The 20,993-nt window shown below is 35.7% G+C and overlaps 1 protein-coding gene across 1 annotated transcript; it reads right to left on the bottom strand.

Moving 5' to 3' along the window:
- Positions 1 to 4,490: 4,490 nt before the first annotated feature.
- On the bottom strand, positions 4,491 to 19,507 carry LOC112503057 (protein FAR1-RELATED SEQUENCE 5-like; the record flags this gene model as incomplete). The annotated part of the gene is made up of 6 exons (XM_025107124.1): positions 19,274 to 19,507; positions 5,710 to 5,784; positions 5,319 to 5,627; positions 5,059 to 5,175; positions 4,878 to 4,964; positions 4,491 to 4,796 (listed from the first exon to the last, which is right to left on the bottom strand). Coding segments are annotated over exons 1-6 (1,128 nt in total), but the record flags the coding sequence as incomplete, so codon positions are not given.
- Between the last annotated feature and the right edge of the window lie 1,486 nt (positions 19,508 to 20,993).

Raw genomic sequence — 20,993 nt, 5'->3', positions numbered from 1 at the left:
GTACGCGCCAGTCTCTAATCTTCAGTTTCAGTCTTCGACGTTTGCTGAAGGATCTTTGGTGTGAGTGTTGATTTCTTGAAGTATCGTTGTCTCTGAATGAATTTCAAAACAAGTTCTTCAGCGATCACTGAACAAGCTCAGTGTATGATCGCTGGAACTGAAATTACAGATACAGAAATACATCGAAAAGGAAAAAGGGATTATCATTAAATCACTGAGAGAGAGGATCAACACGGTCACCTTATGTTTCATGGGCTGTTACGTTTGACGTAACTAATGATGAACGTAAGTTACAAGAGTGGGTAATGCGAGGGATCGGGGGAATTATGTAAGTCACATTATTGAAATGTTTAATATTTTTTTATAACAAATATATTTTTTATGACTCGATGACATAATATTCTGAATGTAACTATGCAGTGAGCCAGTCTTCTCCTCACCAAATGGACGAACAGTTACACGGAAGGCAATGCAATCACTTGCATCCTAGTCCCGGGTTTGCAAAGATGTTTTGGACGCATGGTCAACAGTCCTCAACAGGGAAGAGAGATTAAGGAGCCATGAATCTCCATGCCGCGTTTTCTATCCGACATATGTTTCGGTAAATTTACATACTACCCAAGTTACTTATTCAAATCACAACATGTAGATGTTTAAACCAACGACCAAAATCAAAGTAACAACTGTCAACATTTTTCATGCACATTAGTCGATTTTGGTTCACTTATATGTTCATTCATTCGATTATGTGACCCGCTGCCACTCTATCTACCTACCTGTTGTGCACACAGATGTTCAAAACGTTGAACTATATGTTCATTGGGACACAGCAGATGTGGATTCATTCATCGACTCTGTATGAATCCACAAGTAGACATCTACGCACACGTGACTAAGTGTTAATGCAAAAGGTGGGCGTATGTGTTCATTTGTGCCCATACGAAGTCACATTAACTCAAACAATATGTCCACGGAGTTAACAGACCTCTTCACATACCTCATAACATTGTTCACAGTTATCAAAGAGACTGAACATATGGTCATGCAGTTGTTCGTATCGATACATATGAACAAGTTGATCAGTTGAACATATGATCAGGCTCTGTGATTTAGGTTCAACTCAACTACTTGTGCCTATGTTTCGATATGAACAACCGTATGAACATATTATCAGGCTCTATGTGTTAATATGATCAGGCTCTATGTGGTAATATGAACAACGACATGAACATATGATAAGGCTCCTGATCATATTAATGTGATGTAGTTGTGCATAGGAAACGATATGAACAAAATCTGCTTGTGCTATTTGTTAATATGTTGTGTGTGTTAATATGTTAATATGTTATTGATATGTACACATGCATCTTCCTGTTGATTTCACCGGAAGAGTAAATGATTCATGTGTGAATAGGTAACCCCGAAAAAATATATTGCAAAATACATATGTGAACTCATATTCTAATATTCACTTACCTACATTTTTACCAATTATTTACATACAAAGTTGCATATGTTACCTCTAATTTTCTTTTACCAGTGATTTACATATGAATCATTGAATCGTACGTTCTCAACCTTCTTGTCATTTTTATTGAATACCTTATAAATCAATGTTTTGTGTTTGTGAGAGAGAAAGAAACCATATTTTAATTTGAGATTTTTTTATTATACATGTTTACAACGATACTGTTGCAAACCGGATTTTTATTGAGTTCAACTCGAGGCTTGACCTATCAAATAAATGTCAAACAAAATGTAACACTGTCGAGTCAAACTCGAGATTATAGGTTCATTAGGCCGATTACGTGACCCGCTGCCACCCTATCTTCCCACCTGTTGTGCACACAGATGGTCATTATGTTGAACTATAAGTTCACTGGGAAACGACAGATGTGGATTCATTCATCAACACTGTGTGAATCCAAACATGTTAATCTACGCACACCTGACTTAATGTTAATGCAAAAGGTGGGCGTATGTGTTCAGTTGTGCCCGTACGAAGTCACTTTACCTCGAACAATATGTCCACCGAGTTCACTAACCTCCTCAAAGACCTCATGACATTGTTCACAGCTGACATATCTCGGTCGACATATGAGATTTCGGACGTGAGAAACGTACACACACCTATAGGTTTTTTTAACTGTGATGGAGTACTATTCACAGCAATCACAAAGACTGACAATATGACTAATGTGGAATAATTGTTCACAGTAATCACATAGACTGATCATATGTCACTTTACCGCAAACAATATGTCGACCTTGTGAACATACGTCTTCAGATACTTCTTAACATTGTTCACAAATATGATCGAGTCTGATCATATATTCAACTGAGCTACTTGTTCATATGACGGGATATGAACAACGACATGGCATACTACCCAAAATCATGTTATTATTCATGTGATGTTGTTGTGCATACGAACCATTATGAACAAATTCTTCTTGGGCTAGTTGTTAATACGTTGTGTGTGTCCTTTAGTCTTATTATCTCATGACATGTAATGTAATTGTTCATGTGCGTCAACATTTCAATTATGCCGCGTGTTCATACAGCTGAACAATAATGAATCATAACATCTTTGCCTATTTGAATTGTACAGTTTCATATGTTAATACTTCTTATGTAAAATCGACAAAGAACAGACGTCTTTGTTAATTGAAACTAACTACATTGGTTGTGCACAGATGGATCCAATCATGAGAGATCAATCTTTGAATGTGCACAAAAGGTACCAGAATTTCAAAAATATCATATCAAGCTATACACTCAATGACAAAGGGCTTATCGGTATGCGTAATGTTGACATGGTACGTATCACGTTTTGTTATGAAGATTATTGTACAATACCTGAAAGCGTATTGAAATACTAACAACTAGGTTACATATTCATTCTATAGATATTTTTCCGGATTGTAGAAGATGCTTACTATTAGATGGTAGTGTTTGATCTAAAGCACCCATTAATCATGATTGTTGACTCTACGGATCGTGATGGCATGATTGAAGATATCTATGGATCTATTACCGTATCTTTGGTTAGTATACTTTATTATTGATCTTACATTCTGCATGCACAATATATACCATAACTAACTTGATTTATTTATGATTTATTTAGCAAGATATGCTGATTATGCATCTAATGAGAGAGGTACATGAGGCTGGTAAAATATATGCAAAAATGGACTAGGAACAGATCCGAACCAGGTGGCAGTCCCGTGAAGGATCGATCGACTATGGTGTAATGCTCATGTGACATATGGAGACCTTTTTTGGAGATGACAGTGGGAAATGGGACTATGGTCTCTATAAGGAGAGCATGAAGCAAAAAAGGCAACTCAAGGATCTGCGGACTAAGTATTGCTCCAAACTCATACTCAGTGAGGAGAACATCAGAAAGAGTGCGGTCATAAAAGATGTACATCGATTCATCACAATGGAGACGTCATACAATGTGAAAAAGAAGCGTGGTGATACACATATAGGTCGGGGGAAAGGGTAGATGGAATTTGTAGTTGGTGTTGACATTATAATATTTCTAGTTTTTATTTTAAACTTTATTCTCTACTTCAGTTATGTTAGGGCAACAGTTTTTGGACATCAAACTACATCATGTTTTTTTTTTAAATGAAGTTTGTCTTTTGACCAACATGATGAATCTTATAGTTTGGAGAACATCTACATAAGATGGTTTTCTGTTGGTATATTTGGTCAATTACTTTTGCGGCAGGTATTGACATATATTGTGAAATTCTAACTAAAATTGAAGCTATCCTATCCTTTCCGCTAGCTCGAGGTGCTACATGGTAAAGTTTAGACAGTTGATACGGTTGTACTTTTTGATAATGTGATTAGTTATGTGGATTTAGTGAGTTATTTGGTGACTATACCAAYGCCCAACTTGTTAACCGACTTARGGKCTGTTTGTTTATGTATTGGTTCACCMCTACCGATAGCTTAATCCATGTATGACTTAATCCAAACAACCAAAGAGCCCCTTACTGTTATTTACATGTTACTGTATCAAAATACAATTATTGTTAAATTATGTCTACATGTGGCATATTAGTAGGTGCTCATACGTTTAACTGTATATACTTTCATCTCGAAAAGTTAATAAAAGTGTATATGTTATACACGGTGTTACATACACGGTTGGAACATAATGTGGTATTTAAAAAAAACACATCCTGAAAGGCGCATGACATATAAAAAAACTAAAAGGCATAACCAATAGTCTGAATAAAAACAATTTAACCGAAATCTAAACTACAAGGCAACGATGTCGCACAGACATACATCAGTTTGACAGCAACAACTAAACAACGGAAAATATAACAAAAAATATGTAATTGAATGCTAACTAATCTATCAATTCTGGGCAATTACGTGAGTTGTGGCCACTACGTTGTCCACACGTTGCACATTTTCGTTTTGCTTTTTTGCTGTTATTTTGTATTTTCTCGGATACACTTACCATCCTCTTGCCAGTGCCACAACCCTTGTTCCTTATTCCAGATGGTGGTAGAATGTCCACCTCATTAGGTATGGAAACACCTAGATGATCTCTAATCGCATCCAACTTTTGTTGGGATGGGTCTTCGTATGGAACTTCCTTCTCTATATCACCCATGAATTTGTCGAGGTTACGCCCCAGTCTAGCCAATATAGATTTATCATTGCGGGTGATGCTTACTATGTCGTCGACCTTGGAATATACATCAATTATACACTTATCTTTTTTGGCATCAACCTCCCCATAACGAACTCTTGAGGATTGTATCTGTACTAGAACTAACTATCGTTTCCAACGACGTAATACATATTTTTCCGGAATGCATTCAACTTCGTTGTTTATCAGTACCTTGAACGCGTGACGACAAAGATACCCGTTACGCGTAAATAGGTTGCAATCACATTCGACTGTGGTTGTTGAGTAATTACGGCACACCTGTCATGTCAGAATGGTAAAAACAACAATAGTCAAGATAAAATTAAAAAAGCATAGGAATCAGTGTGTAGAATGTGAGTTAGGGATATGATACCTGATACGTAATTTTGTCAGATAATTTCTTGGTCTTGTGGCTTATCACGAATGACTTTAACTCATCCCGGCATTCAACGGTCTCAATAGTACAAAACCAAACAGCCTTCTTTATTTCCTTTTGGATGTCAAAAAAACACGTTTGACTGTATATGCTTGATGCATGACTTTCTAAACGCAACGGAGTAGCAAATTTGGATTAGTCGTTCTCGTGAAAGTTTCGTGGATAGATTGTCTGTATCTTTGTTTCTCTATAGCTACGTCGTAATTATTAAGGAATTGAACCAAATCAAACCAGTACGATTCGTATATGTTAATATACGAATTCGAACTCTCAGATCTTGATGTTGTTTTCATTAGTTCATACATCGGCGTGTCCTTATAATAGGCAGGGATCCATGAGTGTCGGATTTCATACATCTCTGTGAACCAAGTATCCCCACCTACATTGTATTGATGTATCATCTCATGCCAACGAGTCTCGAACTCCGTTGGKCCAATATGTATGTTCCATACGAGCTTGTTGATAACTTTATTGAAGTTAGGATCGTGATTTAGTGCGACACTAACCTGTGTTTACAAGGATTCAACAAATGAACGAATAACACGGAAACCTCATTTAAATACACTACAATTCAAATATACTACTTACCTTTGAAGGCACCTTCTTCATAATGTGCCACATACAGAGTCTATGCTTGGCTTTCGTGAAAACCATCGTGATAGCCTGCTTCATCACCGAACATTGGTCTGTAATCACGAACAACGGTTGCTTATCATGACATTTTTAAAAGCCTTTAGAACCCATGAAAAGTTATCAATTGTCTCACCGCTTATTAGAGCGGATCCGACAACAGCGGACGCCTTATGGTTGTCAACAACCAAGAAAGAAATGAAAATCATTGCATGCATGGAAAAACATATCAAATATTATGAGTATGTATTTGTAGCCACGTCATATGCCAATAAAAAATCGAAACGTTATGAAAAGCAATAACTGTATTGCACTTGGGAAGCTTACTTGTTAGTGTGAAAGGTCCCGTCAAACGATATGACATCTCCGAATTCTTTGTAGTTAATTCTAGCAACTTCATCTGCCCAGAAAATTGCGCTCAACTCCTGTTCATTGCACTTGTATTTGAAAAAAAACCGGGGACAATATCCCGTCTGTTTGATAGTTTATTGATCAACATCTTCGCGACCTTATTCCCAACATAAGCAACAACATCCCTCTTAAAATTCTTGAAGTTGATTTCAGAGACTCGAGTATGTTTAAATCCCCTGTTCAATGTAGTTTGAATACGATGAGCCCTTCTCGCACCAACTTTGTAACTCGAGCTATTTAGTACAGTTTTGAAGTCTGTATACTTCATCTTTCTATTCTTCCGAGAGAAACGATGATCATTAATGTCGAACAATGCATGGTTATGTGCCTCAACGAACTCATATATCTCATAACAAGCCCTATCCTTCGTCAAATGTATTTTTATACATGCATTACAACCAGAACGGTTGAGGTTTGTATTGCAGTATCTCCTCTCACCGACATGCATATCCAACGAATCAAAATCCTTTCTTCTTGGGTTTCCCTCCCTGCTGCAGACAAACCACCTAGTTTGAATGTCGCCGTGATTGTTCGTTTTTTTTGCATGAATACAAACATCAAAGCCGGCATTGTTCGCGTAAGTCTTGTACATCTTTTCAACCTCATTTATAGATGCATATTGTGAGTTGGTCTTTGGCTTAAGTGTGTCATCGACCTTTGGATAAAAAACTTTATTCCTTCTGAACTCTCGACTATATCATAATCAATTTCTTGTTGTGAAGAAATTATATTATCAGGAACTGATGTAAAACAAATAGTTAGTTTTTGAGGTTAAAGTTAGTATATATAACATGAATGTATTTATAAAGGGCAACAACCAGGGGGGTATAGTGAACTCACAGCAACATGAAATATATATCTTGTTTGTTATGTCAAACATATGAAATACTAATTAAAAACAACATTAACCTACAAATAGAGAACTTAGCTATGTATCCATAGCGCGTTGATATCAATGTTTCCACGTTCAGCAACGTAAGAAACAAAATCTTTCTGCTTATGTATAACATAACGCTTGGGAAGTTAGTATCTGTTAAATGCAGTGGTTGTCAATTAACACAACAAGGTGACAAATTCATGACCCTAAACACTACATAATGATCTAACCACTTGTATATTAAGGAGCAACCTATGGTGTGATGTAAACAGATACCACGTGACGTAGTGTAATGAACGCCTGATCGAACTGCGGTAAGTGACATGCTAACACAATGAACAGCACCCGTAAGTTCATATTTTTTTATCCGAGTGAAGGCATGATCACGTATGCACATGCAACATCACATGAAGTTTGTGCACATGTACACAGTTTCACACGTATTAGCAGATTTTATTTGTGTGCGTATATGACCGTTCTCTTCTAGATTGCGTAAAAAAATGTGTGTACATCTGACCATTTGAATAAGTGATTTCTCATTACATTATCTTAGAATGATGTAGGCGGTTAAAACACCTAGAAATGGATGAAACGCAAAGGAATAAGCTAATATAGCAGTTGGGATGGACAATGGACGTAGTCACTTATGATAGTGTACTCCATTTCACCGTTGCTAGACAAGAGACTAATTGTGATGGACAGATGTTAACAGCAATCACGGAGCCTGATCATATATCCCATGTGAAGTAATTGTGCATATGTACCGATATGAACAGCGACATGACATACTACCCAAAATCCTTATTCAAATCACAGCCGTTAGATGTTCAAATCAACAACCAATATCGGTTAACAAAGGTAACACGAAAGTCTTGGTTATATGTTCAAATGAATGACCAAAAGATAAAGTAACATATGTTCACAGCTCTCACATGGCCTAATCATATGTTCATGTTCACTATTTGTGCATATGTATCGATATGAACAACGACATGACATACTACCCCAACATCCTGTTCATATACATGTGATGTAGTTAACATGTGTATCGATATGAACAAATTCGGCCTGTGCTATGTGTTCATATGTTGTGTGTGTCTGTAAGTCTTATTATCTCATGACAAGTGATGTAATTGTTCATGTGTGTAAATATGAAAATCTAATGCAATTCATACAGCTGAACAATAATGTATCATAACATCTATGCCTATTTGATTTGTGCAGTTTAATATGTGTTAATGCTTCACTATAATGTTACTGCCTTGCATATTTCATATGAGAATTGATGCTTAAACAGCAGCCGAGTGGATTTCTATTACAATGTTAATAGCTGTTCAATGCATTTCATTCAGCACTCTTCATCATTACAGAACTTGAAACATATTTTTCAAACTATGCTCTTTACACACCCTATTTGGTTTCCATACTGATTGTATTAAATCTGGACACAAGAATCATCTTTACAATGGTAATAGTTGTCCAATTAAACAAAATAAATGTCATATTAATCACTTACCAATCGACACGCTTTGATCATTATCTTTACACGTAGTCGTATCCATGTTTAACTTCGTCATTTCCATTGTTATCAATATGATTTACTATAGTATTATCCATATTACTCGGACGATACGGAAATCTTTTACACTAACACAACAAATATAATTATGTGTATAACATCACTTGACATCACAATCATGAAGATGAATGAGATAGAATTCATAATTATCTACCGAGCAAATTGAGGGATCTTCAAAGATTTGTAACTCCCAATTAAATATTAGGGAGTTACATAATGGTTAAATTACATAATCACCCTTGTATTAATTTTATAGGTTACATTTAAACATAAAGTAAAGAAAGAATTTGATTGGTTATTTTTGGTTAGTATAGTTAATACAAAATTCTTGGTTAATATTTGAACCAACCTTTATATATATATGAAGTAAAATGTGTAAAAATACATTTATTTACAAATTATTTCATTATAATCGTCTCGTCACTACTTTCACAATGAGCACAATATTGAATATTTTTTTATTTAATCAAGTTTCTACGATTTTCGTCCCTAGACTTTACAATTTATTGCTATTTTCTTCCTTATGGTTTATAATTTATTGTAATTTTCGTTCCTAAGATTAAATCTGTTAAAAATCTTCCATTTAACCTAGGGATATATTAATCTTTTTGATTGTTTCTTTTTTGTTTTTGGTTTATTAAATATCTTTTTGGTTTCCTTTATGATATTTTAGCATTTTTAAATTAATAAAACTATATAATTTTAATATATAAAAAATCATATTATTTTGTTATTGTTTATGATAAAATGATTAAATTCATACAATTTGCTTTTTCATATTTTTGGTTATTATAGTTTTAGCTTCTTATTAGTTCGATTTTTGTAACTAACATCATTCAAGTGCAAGCCGTTCAGTACTGCTCACTTTATGGTATGTTAATTCTTGTTTCTTCATTAAGGACCAAACGATTAAATTTTTATAAAACTAAATAATCAACTATTTTATGCTATTTTTACCAAATAAATGTATGTGATTTTATTAATAGAACATACAATTATTTGGTCATATAAGTCATTCAATTGTATCGGACAAATGCATGTCTTATACAAAAGTATTACAATAAGTTTGTAGAATGTTTTTAGAAAATTTTAATGAGGCTTTTTAGAATAAAGTGTCCAATTTTTAATACTAGAAGAGTACCGCGCAATACAACGAGACACATCTCGATTTTAATGTTCTATTTTATTTTTTGTCTTTATCAATGTTATAATACGATTTTATGTGTTTTTAAGAAAGCAATAATGATTTTATTTCTGAATAAAAATATAAATTTGAAGATATCATAGAAATTTGAAAAAAATATATGAATGTTAATATCAAATCAACTATTTAAAAGTTCTCATTTTTTATATTATTTCTTTAATTTATTTTTTTATTATAATTTATTTTTAGTTTAATAATATAACATTTTATAAAAATAATAATTAAGTATTATGTTAGAACTCAGTGATTATTCTAATTATATYTTAGATTTTTTATATTTAAAATGAGATGTTTATCCTGTATTTGATTATGTTTATCTGCAGTTAGTTACATGAATTCAGATATGGAGCTTTAATAAGTTGTACTTATGCACAATCTACTTGTAATCTTGAGTTTTAAATAACATGCATTAATAAACAGTACTTTATGCATAAAAATGGTTTAAGAGTTTTTGTCAAATGCTTTATAATATAGTATAGATAACATTTTTGAAAATGATGTTTTTATATGACGTCTTTTCGGATTTGTGTTTTAGAAAAAACATGTGTTTTTAAATGATATTTTAAAAGAAAAGTGTTACAATAAGTTTTTTTATATGGCATTTTGAAAAAATTACATTTGTTTGATAAAAATAGCCTAAAAATAATTAATTGTTTGTACCTATGAAAAATATAATCATTTGCCTCTAATGAAGAAAAAATTTGAAATTTTTGTAGGTGAATGGTATTCAATGACTTGCACTTGAATGATGTTAATGGTAGAAATCGAACTTAGAAGAAACTAAAATTATAATGACTAAAAATATAAATAAATAAAAAACTAATTGTATCAAAAATATTTTCATAAACAAAAACAAAATAATATATTTTTTATGTATTTGTTTTGTTATCAAAAAAATACATAGTTTTATGATATGAAAGAGACTAAAATACTAAAAACAAGAAATCAAGAATATAATTAACCAAAAAGGGAAAATTAATCAAAAAGACTAAAATATGCCCAACTTAGTGAATGGATTTTAACATACTTAATCTTAGGGACGAAAACGATAATAGATTACAAACCAAAGGGGCGAAAATCATAATTTTAAAACCAAATGGACAACAATCTTTCTCAAACCATAGGTATAAAAATCGTAGTTTATTCTATTAAATATCATGAATACCTATGAATTAATTTGTTTTATATTCTTACGTTCCCATTTAAATTTTATACCTTTATCATATTAAAAAAACATAATCATAGATTAACTTAAATATATTCTAAAAATATTTTTTCTTTTATTAAAAATTGTATCATTATAATCATCTTGTCAATACTTTTAAAATAAGATTAATTTTTATTTTCCTATTTTGGATTAACAAAAGTTGTTACTCGTTTAAGGTTGCAATCGAGACATATGGTTCAATTGTTGTTTTATTTTATTTTTTCTAAAATAGCTATATAAGTAGTGTTTTTTATGGAAAAGTATTTTATTCCTTGATTCCCATTTTATAATAAAAAAGTATTGACATGTTTAAAATCAAAAGCGTGTATTTAAGTATTTACCGTAAATATTATTATGATTTATTGATAAACACTTTTTTGGCATATTCTCATCCTTTCATGCAATGTTAGTGTAAAGACCCAATTTTTTTTCCTTAATATAATAACGTCCATGTATAAATAAGTCATAAAGTCTAATTAGTTCAACGCAACGGAAGTATATATATTTTTTAAACTAATAGAACTTAAAAGGAACATTTGTCTAATGATATCCTTATCAAATCTCAGATAGTCTCCACGCCAAGCCTTTATTCCGCAATAGCCGGTTCTAAACTTTCTCCTTTCCCTTGCTACTATTCCCGTGTATGAGACGACCTGGTTGCATAATTGTTTTTGAAAGAAGTTGGGTGAGCCAAGGGCCCAGTGAATTAACGGTTTTAATGCATACACCACGTAAGAAAAATAGATTTCACAAAGCATCATAATTTATCATGCATACAGTTTAAACTACACACTTCACAAAGCTAGTGGCATTACGGGAGTTGACTACCTCACACAGCATTACCTGGCGAACTCACACAGCATGTCCGCACTTACGGCTTAGACAAGCTCACAAAGCATGCTTGTCTTTATGGAATCATACCGTAGTACAGCCCCCATTGCCACACAACATATTTTACAAAATAAGGTACGTTTTTACGCATACATAATATTCAATTATATAGAGAAAAATCCAGCAAGCTTGCATATAATTGTAAATAAAATGTGCAACCATTTTTTAGAAAAGTCACGTATAACTCACCGTAGTAGTTATTGTCCCAAGCGCTCTTTTAAGTGGCTAGCGTCTCCCTACAGATCAAATACCATAATGTTGATTGTAACATACGACATTCCCTAGAGATGATCGACTAGTACTCTTGTCACCTTTTACTTATTCATTTATTTTTATTTTTATAACCCATGCTTAACTATTTTTATAACCGATTGGTGTCGAATTAGTTACGATGTACAGTACTGTCGAATTTCGTTTCAGTGTCTACTGTTGCCTTTGTCCGTAATAGTTCTCCTTACCGACCGAAATTGTGATAAACAGATCTTGGTTGTCATCTGAGGTAATGAATATGTGATTATTTGTTATATGTGATTACGTGACAGCATGATAAATTAATACATTTGATCATGTTAGTATATGAGAATGTGCATAATGTAGATACATGAATAAGATTATGTGTATGTAGGAGCACCTATGCATGCATGATGTATATATATACACACATGCATGAGTATGGATGCATGGGTTGTGTGTATGTGTGTATAGCCGACCTTTCCTTTTCGGGAAGGGGTATAAAAGGAGGGTAAGACCTCCATTTACTTCTCTTGTCATATTTGAGAAAAATAGAGCGATTTAGAGTGGAAGAAAAGTTTTGATTGGATTGCTTAAGAAGTTGGTTTCAAAAGGTGAGTACTTTGAACCATTTTTAGTTACATCTTGAAATTATGTTTTTAAAGAGTTTTATACTTGTGTTAAGATTAATCCGGTTATGAGTTGAGAGATTTATGTTCTAAAACCGGGTAATGGGTGAACGATTTATGGTTTAAATCAGACGAAGCTTGAGCGGTTTAGTGTTGGAATCAATTCTAAATATTAAATCTGGCAATTTGGTGAAGTGTTGTCCGGATTTGTTATCCGTACAAGGTTGACCGGATTGAATTTTGACGTGTCATTTTTATTCTTTTTAAAGGGAAAATTTTGAGAAAATAAAATTTAACTGATATTAATTCCATTGACTATGGTCTATTCTAAATGGAATTATTTCATGAAATATTTTGATGAGGAAATAAGGGTGGTATATCAAGGAGAGGTGTACCATGAGATAAGGGTGACATCTCAAGGAGAGGTGTACCATGGGATAAGGGTGGCATATCAAGGAGAGGTGTACATTTGGATATAAGGGTGACATTTGTATGTGTGTGTTTCGTGATATAACTCTTACTATTATATCCCTTAAGATTACCATGGTCTGGAATCTTTATTTCTTTGTGATTTAAAGATTTAGGATCAGAGTTCTTAATGGAAATTATAGTCTGGATGTTATAGAAGAGGAGATAACAGGTTTGGCCTGAAACTTTGATTAAACCTTATTTGATTTAAGAGGTTTAATAGTGGCATTCTAATAACTGATTAGTGTAAACCTGTTTGGATTTGATGTATTGATTGCAAGCAGAGAATTTGGCTTAAAAAGTGAAAGGTATTGATATCATGTTATTACTTGTTATATATTTGTTACATTAATGAAAAGTTGTTTTACTTAAAGGTTTTGGTAATTTTCACCCTGCAATGACATAAATTGGGTAACTCACTAGACCTTTCGGTCTAACCTTGTTTTGTGATTTTAATATGTATTGCAGGAAGTGCTGAAGGTAAGGGAAAAGAAAAAATGTGATAATTTCCCTATATGTTTACCTGCATGAAGAATGGATGATGATATGTATAGTTTTGGTAGATGAACGTGGATTAGTACAAGAATTTGTATTTTGAATTTTTGGACCATGTATTTTATACTGGTAGATTCTTGTATTAAGGGACCAATGTGGGGTATAACATGCATTTCTTTTATATGAAGTATGTGTTACATGCAATGTGTGGTACGGGGTGTTACAGAAATTCCCATAAGGTTACAAAATCCCCTTTTTATGCTAATCTATCCGTAGTTACGGTAAAAGAAACGATAAGTCTTGGGGGTTTCATGCCCATTGGTGTGATAACCGGATCCTGGTTATCATCCAAGGTAAGTAATATGTGATTAATTGATAAGTGATTACATGATAGCATGATAAATTTTTTATATTTGATCATGCTAGTATGTGGAAATTATGTGCATAATATAGATGCATGTAGGTGATTATGTGTATATATAGATACACACACATGCATGTTATGAAGTGCATGGTGTGTGTGTGTGTGTATTCATGTGGCCGACCTTTCCTGTTTTGGTAAGGTATAAAAGGAGGGTTCAACCTCCATTTGCATTTTTTGCTGCTATTTGTGAGAAGTGTTTGTGCGATTTAAATTGACCGGATTCAAGATCAAGTTGATTTCAAGTATCTGATTTCAAAAGGTTTTTCAAGGTGAGTGATTTCTAAACCTTTTTGCATAAAACTTGTTACTGGTTTTWTTTKAATGTTGTTTATTTTGGAAAGAAATCAGTTATTTGTTTAAGGGTTTTATCCRRACAAAGDGTGACCGGATTATTCTTAAATCGAACAAGGGTTGGGCGATTAAGCCCTAAACCGAACAAGTGTTAAGCGGTTTAGTTTTAAACCGGTTAAGCACTGAACGAGTTATGAATGATAAATGTGGTAAACATTTTGAACGGAGAAGTATGAATACGACCATGTGGTGACCGGATTGTTTTAAATCAGATAAGTCTTAGGCGATGTATTGTCCGGACTTGTTATCCGAACGAAGATGTTAAAATTTAATCTAAGTGTTAAATCGGACAAGATTTGGGCGATGAGTTGTCCGGATTTGGTAAACCGGCTAAGACTTGACCGGAGATGAAGTCCGGCCAAGCCTATGTTGATCGGATTTGTTCTATGCCTTGTGCTTGATTGATGGAAATGATTATTTTATCAAACAATGGAATTTTGATATAAATGATTTTGGATTAATAATAATTCCATTGGCTACGGTCTATTTGGAATTGTTTTTGCGAAAAGTTTTGATGAAGAAATAAGGGTGGCATATCAAGGAGAGGTGTACCATGGGATAAGGGTGACATATCAAGGAGAGGTATACCATGGGATAAGGGTGGCATATCAAGGAGAGGTGTACATTTGATATAAGGGTGGCATTTGTATGTGTGTTGTATAATATAACTCTTTCTATTATATCCCTTAAGACTACCGTGGTCTAGAATTTTTATTTCTTTGTGATTTAAAGATTTAGGATCAAGGTTCTTATTGGAAATCATAGTCTGGATGTTATTGAGGAGAAAATAACAGGTTTGGCCTGAAACTTTATATAAACATTTTTTGGTTAGAAAAAGGTTTAAAAGTGGCATTATATGAAACCTGATTGGTTCAAAGGTATGATATCTGAATAGCTGAATGCTTAGCTTGAAAAGTGGAGAGAATCTGGTATTATGTCTCTATTTGTTCATATATTTGTTATATATGAATAGTTGTTTTCCATAAAAGTTTTTGGTGATTTTCACCCTGCAATGACATAAATAGGGTATCTCACTAGACCTTTTGGTCTAACCCTCGTTTTGTGATTTTAACTATGTATTGCAGGAGGTACCGACGGTAAGGGGAAGGGAAAAATGTAATATTTTCCTATATGCATTTCTACGTGAAGATCTATCTTTAATGTACAGTTTTGATTATTGAACGTTGATTAGTGCAAGAAATGTATTAGAATTTTTGGACCTTGTATTCTGTATAGAGATTTCTTGTACTAAGAGACCTGAATGTGATATAAACATGTATTTCTTTTGTATGAAATATGTGTTACATGCAATGTGTGTTTTGGGGTGTTACAGAAAGTGGTATCAGAGCCTGAGTTTAAGGGATTTAGGTATTTAACAACATGATACCTAGATTTAAAATGTTTTTATTGCATGTTAAGTGTCCAGGACATAGTTAGCTCAATTGGAAATAAATATGATGGGTTGAAAGAACAGTGTGTAAGGTAAATTTTAATTACATCTGGCTAGTGTAATTATGAATTTACAGGTACACATCTGAACTTGAATACTTCATTATATTTGGGAATGTGAATACGTGATTATTAACACTAAAATCTGCAGATGTCTAGCCGAACTCGAAGATGTGAAAGAGTGGCTCGTCCAGAATCTGAGGAAAGGGAAGAATCACCCGTAAATCTACCGACTAGCACGTCTGGAAATAGAGGTCGGGGAAGATCAAGGGGACGAGGTAGAGGAAGAAGTCAGTCTCAGGGAAGGGGCCAGACCGAAATACATTTTGAACATGAAGAATCCCATTCTGGAAATGTTCAGGAGAGATCGATGCCACACCCTGAATATGTAACCAGGGATATGTTGGTTGAAGAAATGGAAAAGTTGCGGGAAACTTTGACTTCTATTATGGGAGTTCCAGCCAGGGTAGAAACAGAAAGAATAGAAGTTCATCCCTCGATGCAGTTACTCATAACAAGGAGGGGGATATTAAAATGTTTCTGGCATGTAAGCCACAAACATTTCTAGAGAAAGAGATCCAGTGAAAGTCGTGTGCTGGATTAAAGAAATGGAATCAGTATTCAACACCATTCCGTGTCCGGAAATAGATAAAGTTCGATTTGTTGTTTCTGTATTAAAGTCAAATGCTTTGTTCTGGTGGGAAGTTGAATCGTCGGCCAGAACACATGTTTTACAATCATTGTCTTGGGCAGAATTTGTGGAATGATTCAAGAACCAATTTTGTCCTAAGACAACAGTTAGGCAAATGGAAGAAGATTTTCTGAAGCTGGAACAGGGAAATGGAACAGTTCGGGAGTATACCGAAAGATTCATTGAATACTCTCGCTTTGCTGAACAATATGTTTCAACGGAACCCAGGAAGATTGAAAGGTATATTTGGGGTTTGAAACCCTCAATCAGAGAATTTGTAATTGCCATGAACCCCAATTCCTTTTCATTAACGGTAGATGCGGCCGAAGTGACCGAACGAAATAAGAACCGACAGCCAGAAGGAAAGGTTGTAGAGAAGAGAAAATGGGAGGGGTCTTCATCTTTTCGAGGGCCGAAAACTGTAAGATATGATAACAGATCTGAACAGAAGATCAGTGAGAAAGTCTGCTCACAGTGTCGATAGGTTCATCAGGGTGAATGTAAGATGGATCCAAAGAAATGTTATAAGTGCGGCGAAGCAGGTCATCTGTCCAGAAACTTCCCAGCTAACCGAAGGTGTTTTTATTGCAATTCTCCGGATCATATTCGACCGAATTTTCCCTTGTTAAGAACTCCACAACTTACAATGGGAAGTAATGCGTCGGGTACTTGGGGAAGACTTACTGTGAATAGAGGAGGGCAAGGAGGGGCGCGAGGACGGTCCTTCCAGATGACTAAAAACGAGGCAGAAGCATCGCTGGATGTAGTAACAGGTACATTCCTTCTGAATTCAATACGTGCTAAGTTGTTATTTGACTCTAGTGCAAACTTTTCGTTTGTATCACCAATGTTTGCTCAAACTGCATGTCTGAATTTTGTGATACTTGATGATGAATTAGTAGTTGATACTGCTAATAGTCAGGAAACTGTTACAAGTGTGTTTAATAACTGTAATATTATGATTGAGGGTTGTGAACTTCTGATCCGGTTATTTCCCATGCCAATGAAGGAATTTGATGTAGTGGTGGGTATGGACTGGTTGGCAAGGTATCAGGCCAGTATTGTTTGTAATCAGAAAATGATCAGAATAACGCTGCCAGACCAAGGAACAGTTGTTATTTATGGTGATCGTCAGAATCACTATACCAATATTTTGTCAGTAATGAAAGCCCAGAAAAGTATTCGGAAGAAATGCCAAGGATGTTTGGCATACGTAATTGATCTGAAGAAAGAAAAGGGAAAAGAAGAATCAATTCCGATTGTTAATGAATATCCAAAAGACTTATCTGGATTACCACCAGATAGAGTCATTGAGTTCCGAATTGATTTATTACAAGGGGCTTTACCAGTAGCAAAGGCGCCATGCCGTTTAGCTCCATCTGAATTAAAAGAACTGATTGCACAGTTGCAAGATTTATCGGCTAAGGGATTTATTAGGCCCAACACTTCACCTTGGGGTGCCCCGGTCTTATTCGTCAAGAAGAAGGATGGGTCTATGCGAATGTGTATAGACTATCATGAATTGAATAAGCTGACAATCAAAAACAAATATCCTTTACCGAGGATTGATGATTTGTTTGACCAATTGGTGGGAGCAAGTTATTTCTCCAAGATTGATTTAAGGTCAGGATATCATCAGCTCAAAGCCAGGGAAGAAGATGTTGCCACAACATCATTCAGAAGAAGGTACGGGCATCACGAATTCTTAGTTATGCCATTCGGCTTAACTAATGCGCCCGCCGCCTTTATGGATTTAATAAATAGAGTATGTAAAGAGTATCTTGTTAAATTCGTTATTGTATTTATCGATGATATTCTTATATACTCTAAGACCAAAGAAAAGCACGCGTAATATCTTCGTCTGATATTAGAATTATTGAAGAAAGAAAAGTTGTAACGCAAAATTGTCTAAATGTGATTTCTGGTTGAGAGAAATTCAATTCCTGGGTTACGTCATCTCAGAAACAGGGGTAAAAGTAGATCCAACGAAAATAGAAGCAGTTACAAGATGGGAAGCTCCGAAAAATCCTTCTGAAGTCCGAAGCTTTTTGGGAATGGCTGGTTATTACCGTAAGTTCATTCAGAACTTTTCTAAGATAGTCGTGCTATTGACTAAATTGACTCGGAAGAACATTAAATTCCAGTGGGAAGGAGAACAGCAAGAAGTTTTTCAACTGTTAAAAGATCATCTTTGTAGCGCACCGGTATTGACTCTACCAGATGGATCTGAAGACTTTGTGGTTTATAGCGATGCCTCAAAATTAGGGTTAAGATGTGTTCTGATGCAGAGAGGAAAAGTGATTTCTTATGCGTCAAGACAATTGAAAGATCATGAGAAGCAGTATCCAACCCATGACATGGAATTAGCTTCCTGCCTTGTCCTTGATGGGTTTGTCGATGGGTGTTGGTTTGAACATTGCATCCATGCTTGCTTTGATCCTTTGGACGCGATCAGAGGGATGCTTCCCTTTTTGCCCGCTCGTTGTGCCTTCCGAGTTTGCTCTATTTGGATTGATCGGTACATGCTTCATTGCAGGAGTGACAATCCTGGTGCCTTGAGCAGGGACCCTAGCTCTGTGGGTTATTGGATGTGGTGGAGGAGCTGCAACGGTTACTTCTTCTAGAGGAATGGCAACCGGAATGTTTATTAGCGTCGGATCAGCCACATTCACGGCTACCACCTCTTCTTCTTGTTGGGCTGTTATTGATGGAGCAGCCATGTCCATAGCATACTCTGTTGAGGAGGACAGAACCAGGTCAGAGTCGTCTGATCCATAGGTAGATAGAAGGGCGATCACTTCTGTAGACTTGTGTGGCACGACTGGCTCTGCCTCTAATGTCATAGGCATTTTCCCTTTGCGTAGTGCCTCTGCGTTGTCTAGCACTTGCTGGCTTTGTCTGCTTTGCCTTGGTTGACTTTGATGGCGTGGAGCAGAGGACGATGGTGCAGAGGAGACAGCCAGAGGTGTTGTACTTGGTATGGCTATAGGCAGGTTCTCCCCCTCTTGGCGATTTTGAGGACGAGACTCGTCTAGGTCCTCATCATCGTCAAGTCGCCTCCTCTTTGATGGTTCAGCACATGGAGACTGATCTCGCTGTCACTTAGGTCTTTCATCCTCTGCTTGAGACATGGATCTGATCACTTCTTCGATAGTTTTGAGGAGTTCATCAACTGCAACGACAACCCTTCGCACTTTGTCGTCTGAATGGTAGTTGAATCGTGCGAGAGTGTCATTGATATTCTTTGCAGTTGTTGTGGCCTTGTTATTGAAGTCTGCAGTGAAGTACGCCACCTTCTGTAGGAGTCTGTCACCAAGAGCATTCATGGCGCTCTGTGTGATATAGTCCACAGGTACACTCAGAGGTGTGAGGGCCTGGTTGTTGATCGACATAGACGCCTCAACCCGGTGTAGAGATGCAACAACTCGCTGAAATGTTGTATTGGTTGTCGTTAATTCCATTAGTGTATTGATACGAGAAGCATTTGTCGTGGACTTAGCTCTTAGTACTGCCAAGGATGCTCGTATCTTATCCAGAGCAAGTGTAGAAGGTGACGACTCTACACAGGCCAAGCTGAGTTTTAGCTCTTCCAAGGAGCATCACATAGAGGTGAAAAGGGAATGGAACTCTTCCCTAGTGACATATGCAGATGTTGTAACCCCTGGCTTAACACATGGGCCAGATTGAGTCCCCGTTCCATGGACGCCTTCATTCATGACTTGATTTACATTTGTCGAGGAAGGACTTCCAGAGGATCCTCATGATTCTCCTCGAGGAGAATTTACTACCTCTGTTTTGTCAAGGAGAGGACCCAAGGCTGGTTCAGAGCCAGCCAGAGGGCTCTCCATGAGTGGACGAGGAGACTGGTCGAGAGTCTCAAAGTCTGGTGCACCTAGTTCTTGCTCTGAACAAGGGTGGGGTTCTACTTGTGCAGAGGAAACAAATTCCTCTGTGTGGGAAAGTGGCGTGATATGGGGAGACATATCACTTATGTTTTCCAAGGTTACACTCTTTTGAGAGGGTGTTCCCTGTGGAGAGGTGTCCCTTTGGCTAATATAACCAGAGGCAGATGCGACCTCTGGTTGGATAGGCTGGTTAGGTTTCGAGGTATGTGCCTCTGTTTCAATGATCTCCGTGTCTTGACCACCGGAGTCAGATCGTGTGGTTGCACTTGGAGTGGGGTAGGTGAATCTGATGTGCTTATTTGGCCTAGGCTGCTCTGTCCTACCCTAAGACAGAGCAACTGCTTCACCTCCTCCTCCTTCTTCTTCTTCTCCTTCTCCTTCCCCTTCTCCTTCTCCTTCTCCTCCTCCTCCTCCTCCTCCTCCTCCTCCT

This window comes from Cynara cardunculus, unplaced genomic scaffold (assembly GCF_001531365.2).
Source record: "Cynara cardunculus var. scolymus isolate 2C unplaced genomic scaffold, CcrdV1 Un_Scaffold_2467, whole genome shotgun sequence".
Taxonomy (NCBI): domain Eukaryota; kingdom Viridiplantae; phylum Streptophyta; class Magnoliopsida; order Asterales; family Asteraceae; genus Cynara; species Cynara cardunculus.
Note: the sequence above shows the minus strand (reverse complement) of the source record. Positions and strands in the feature narration are given on the sequence as shown.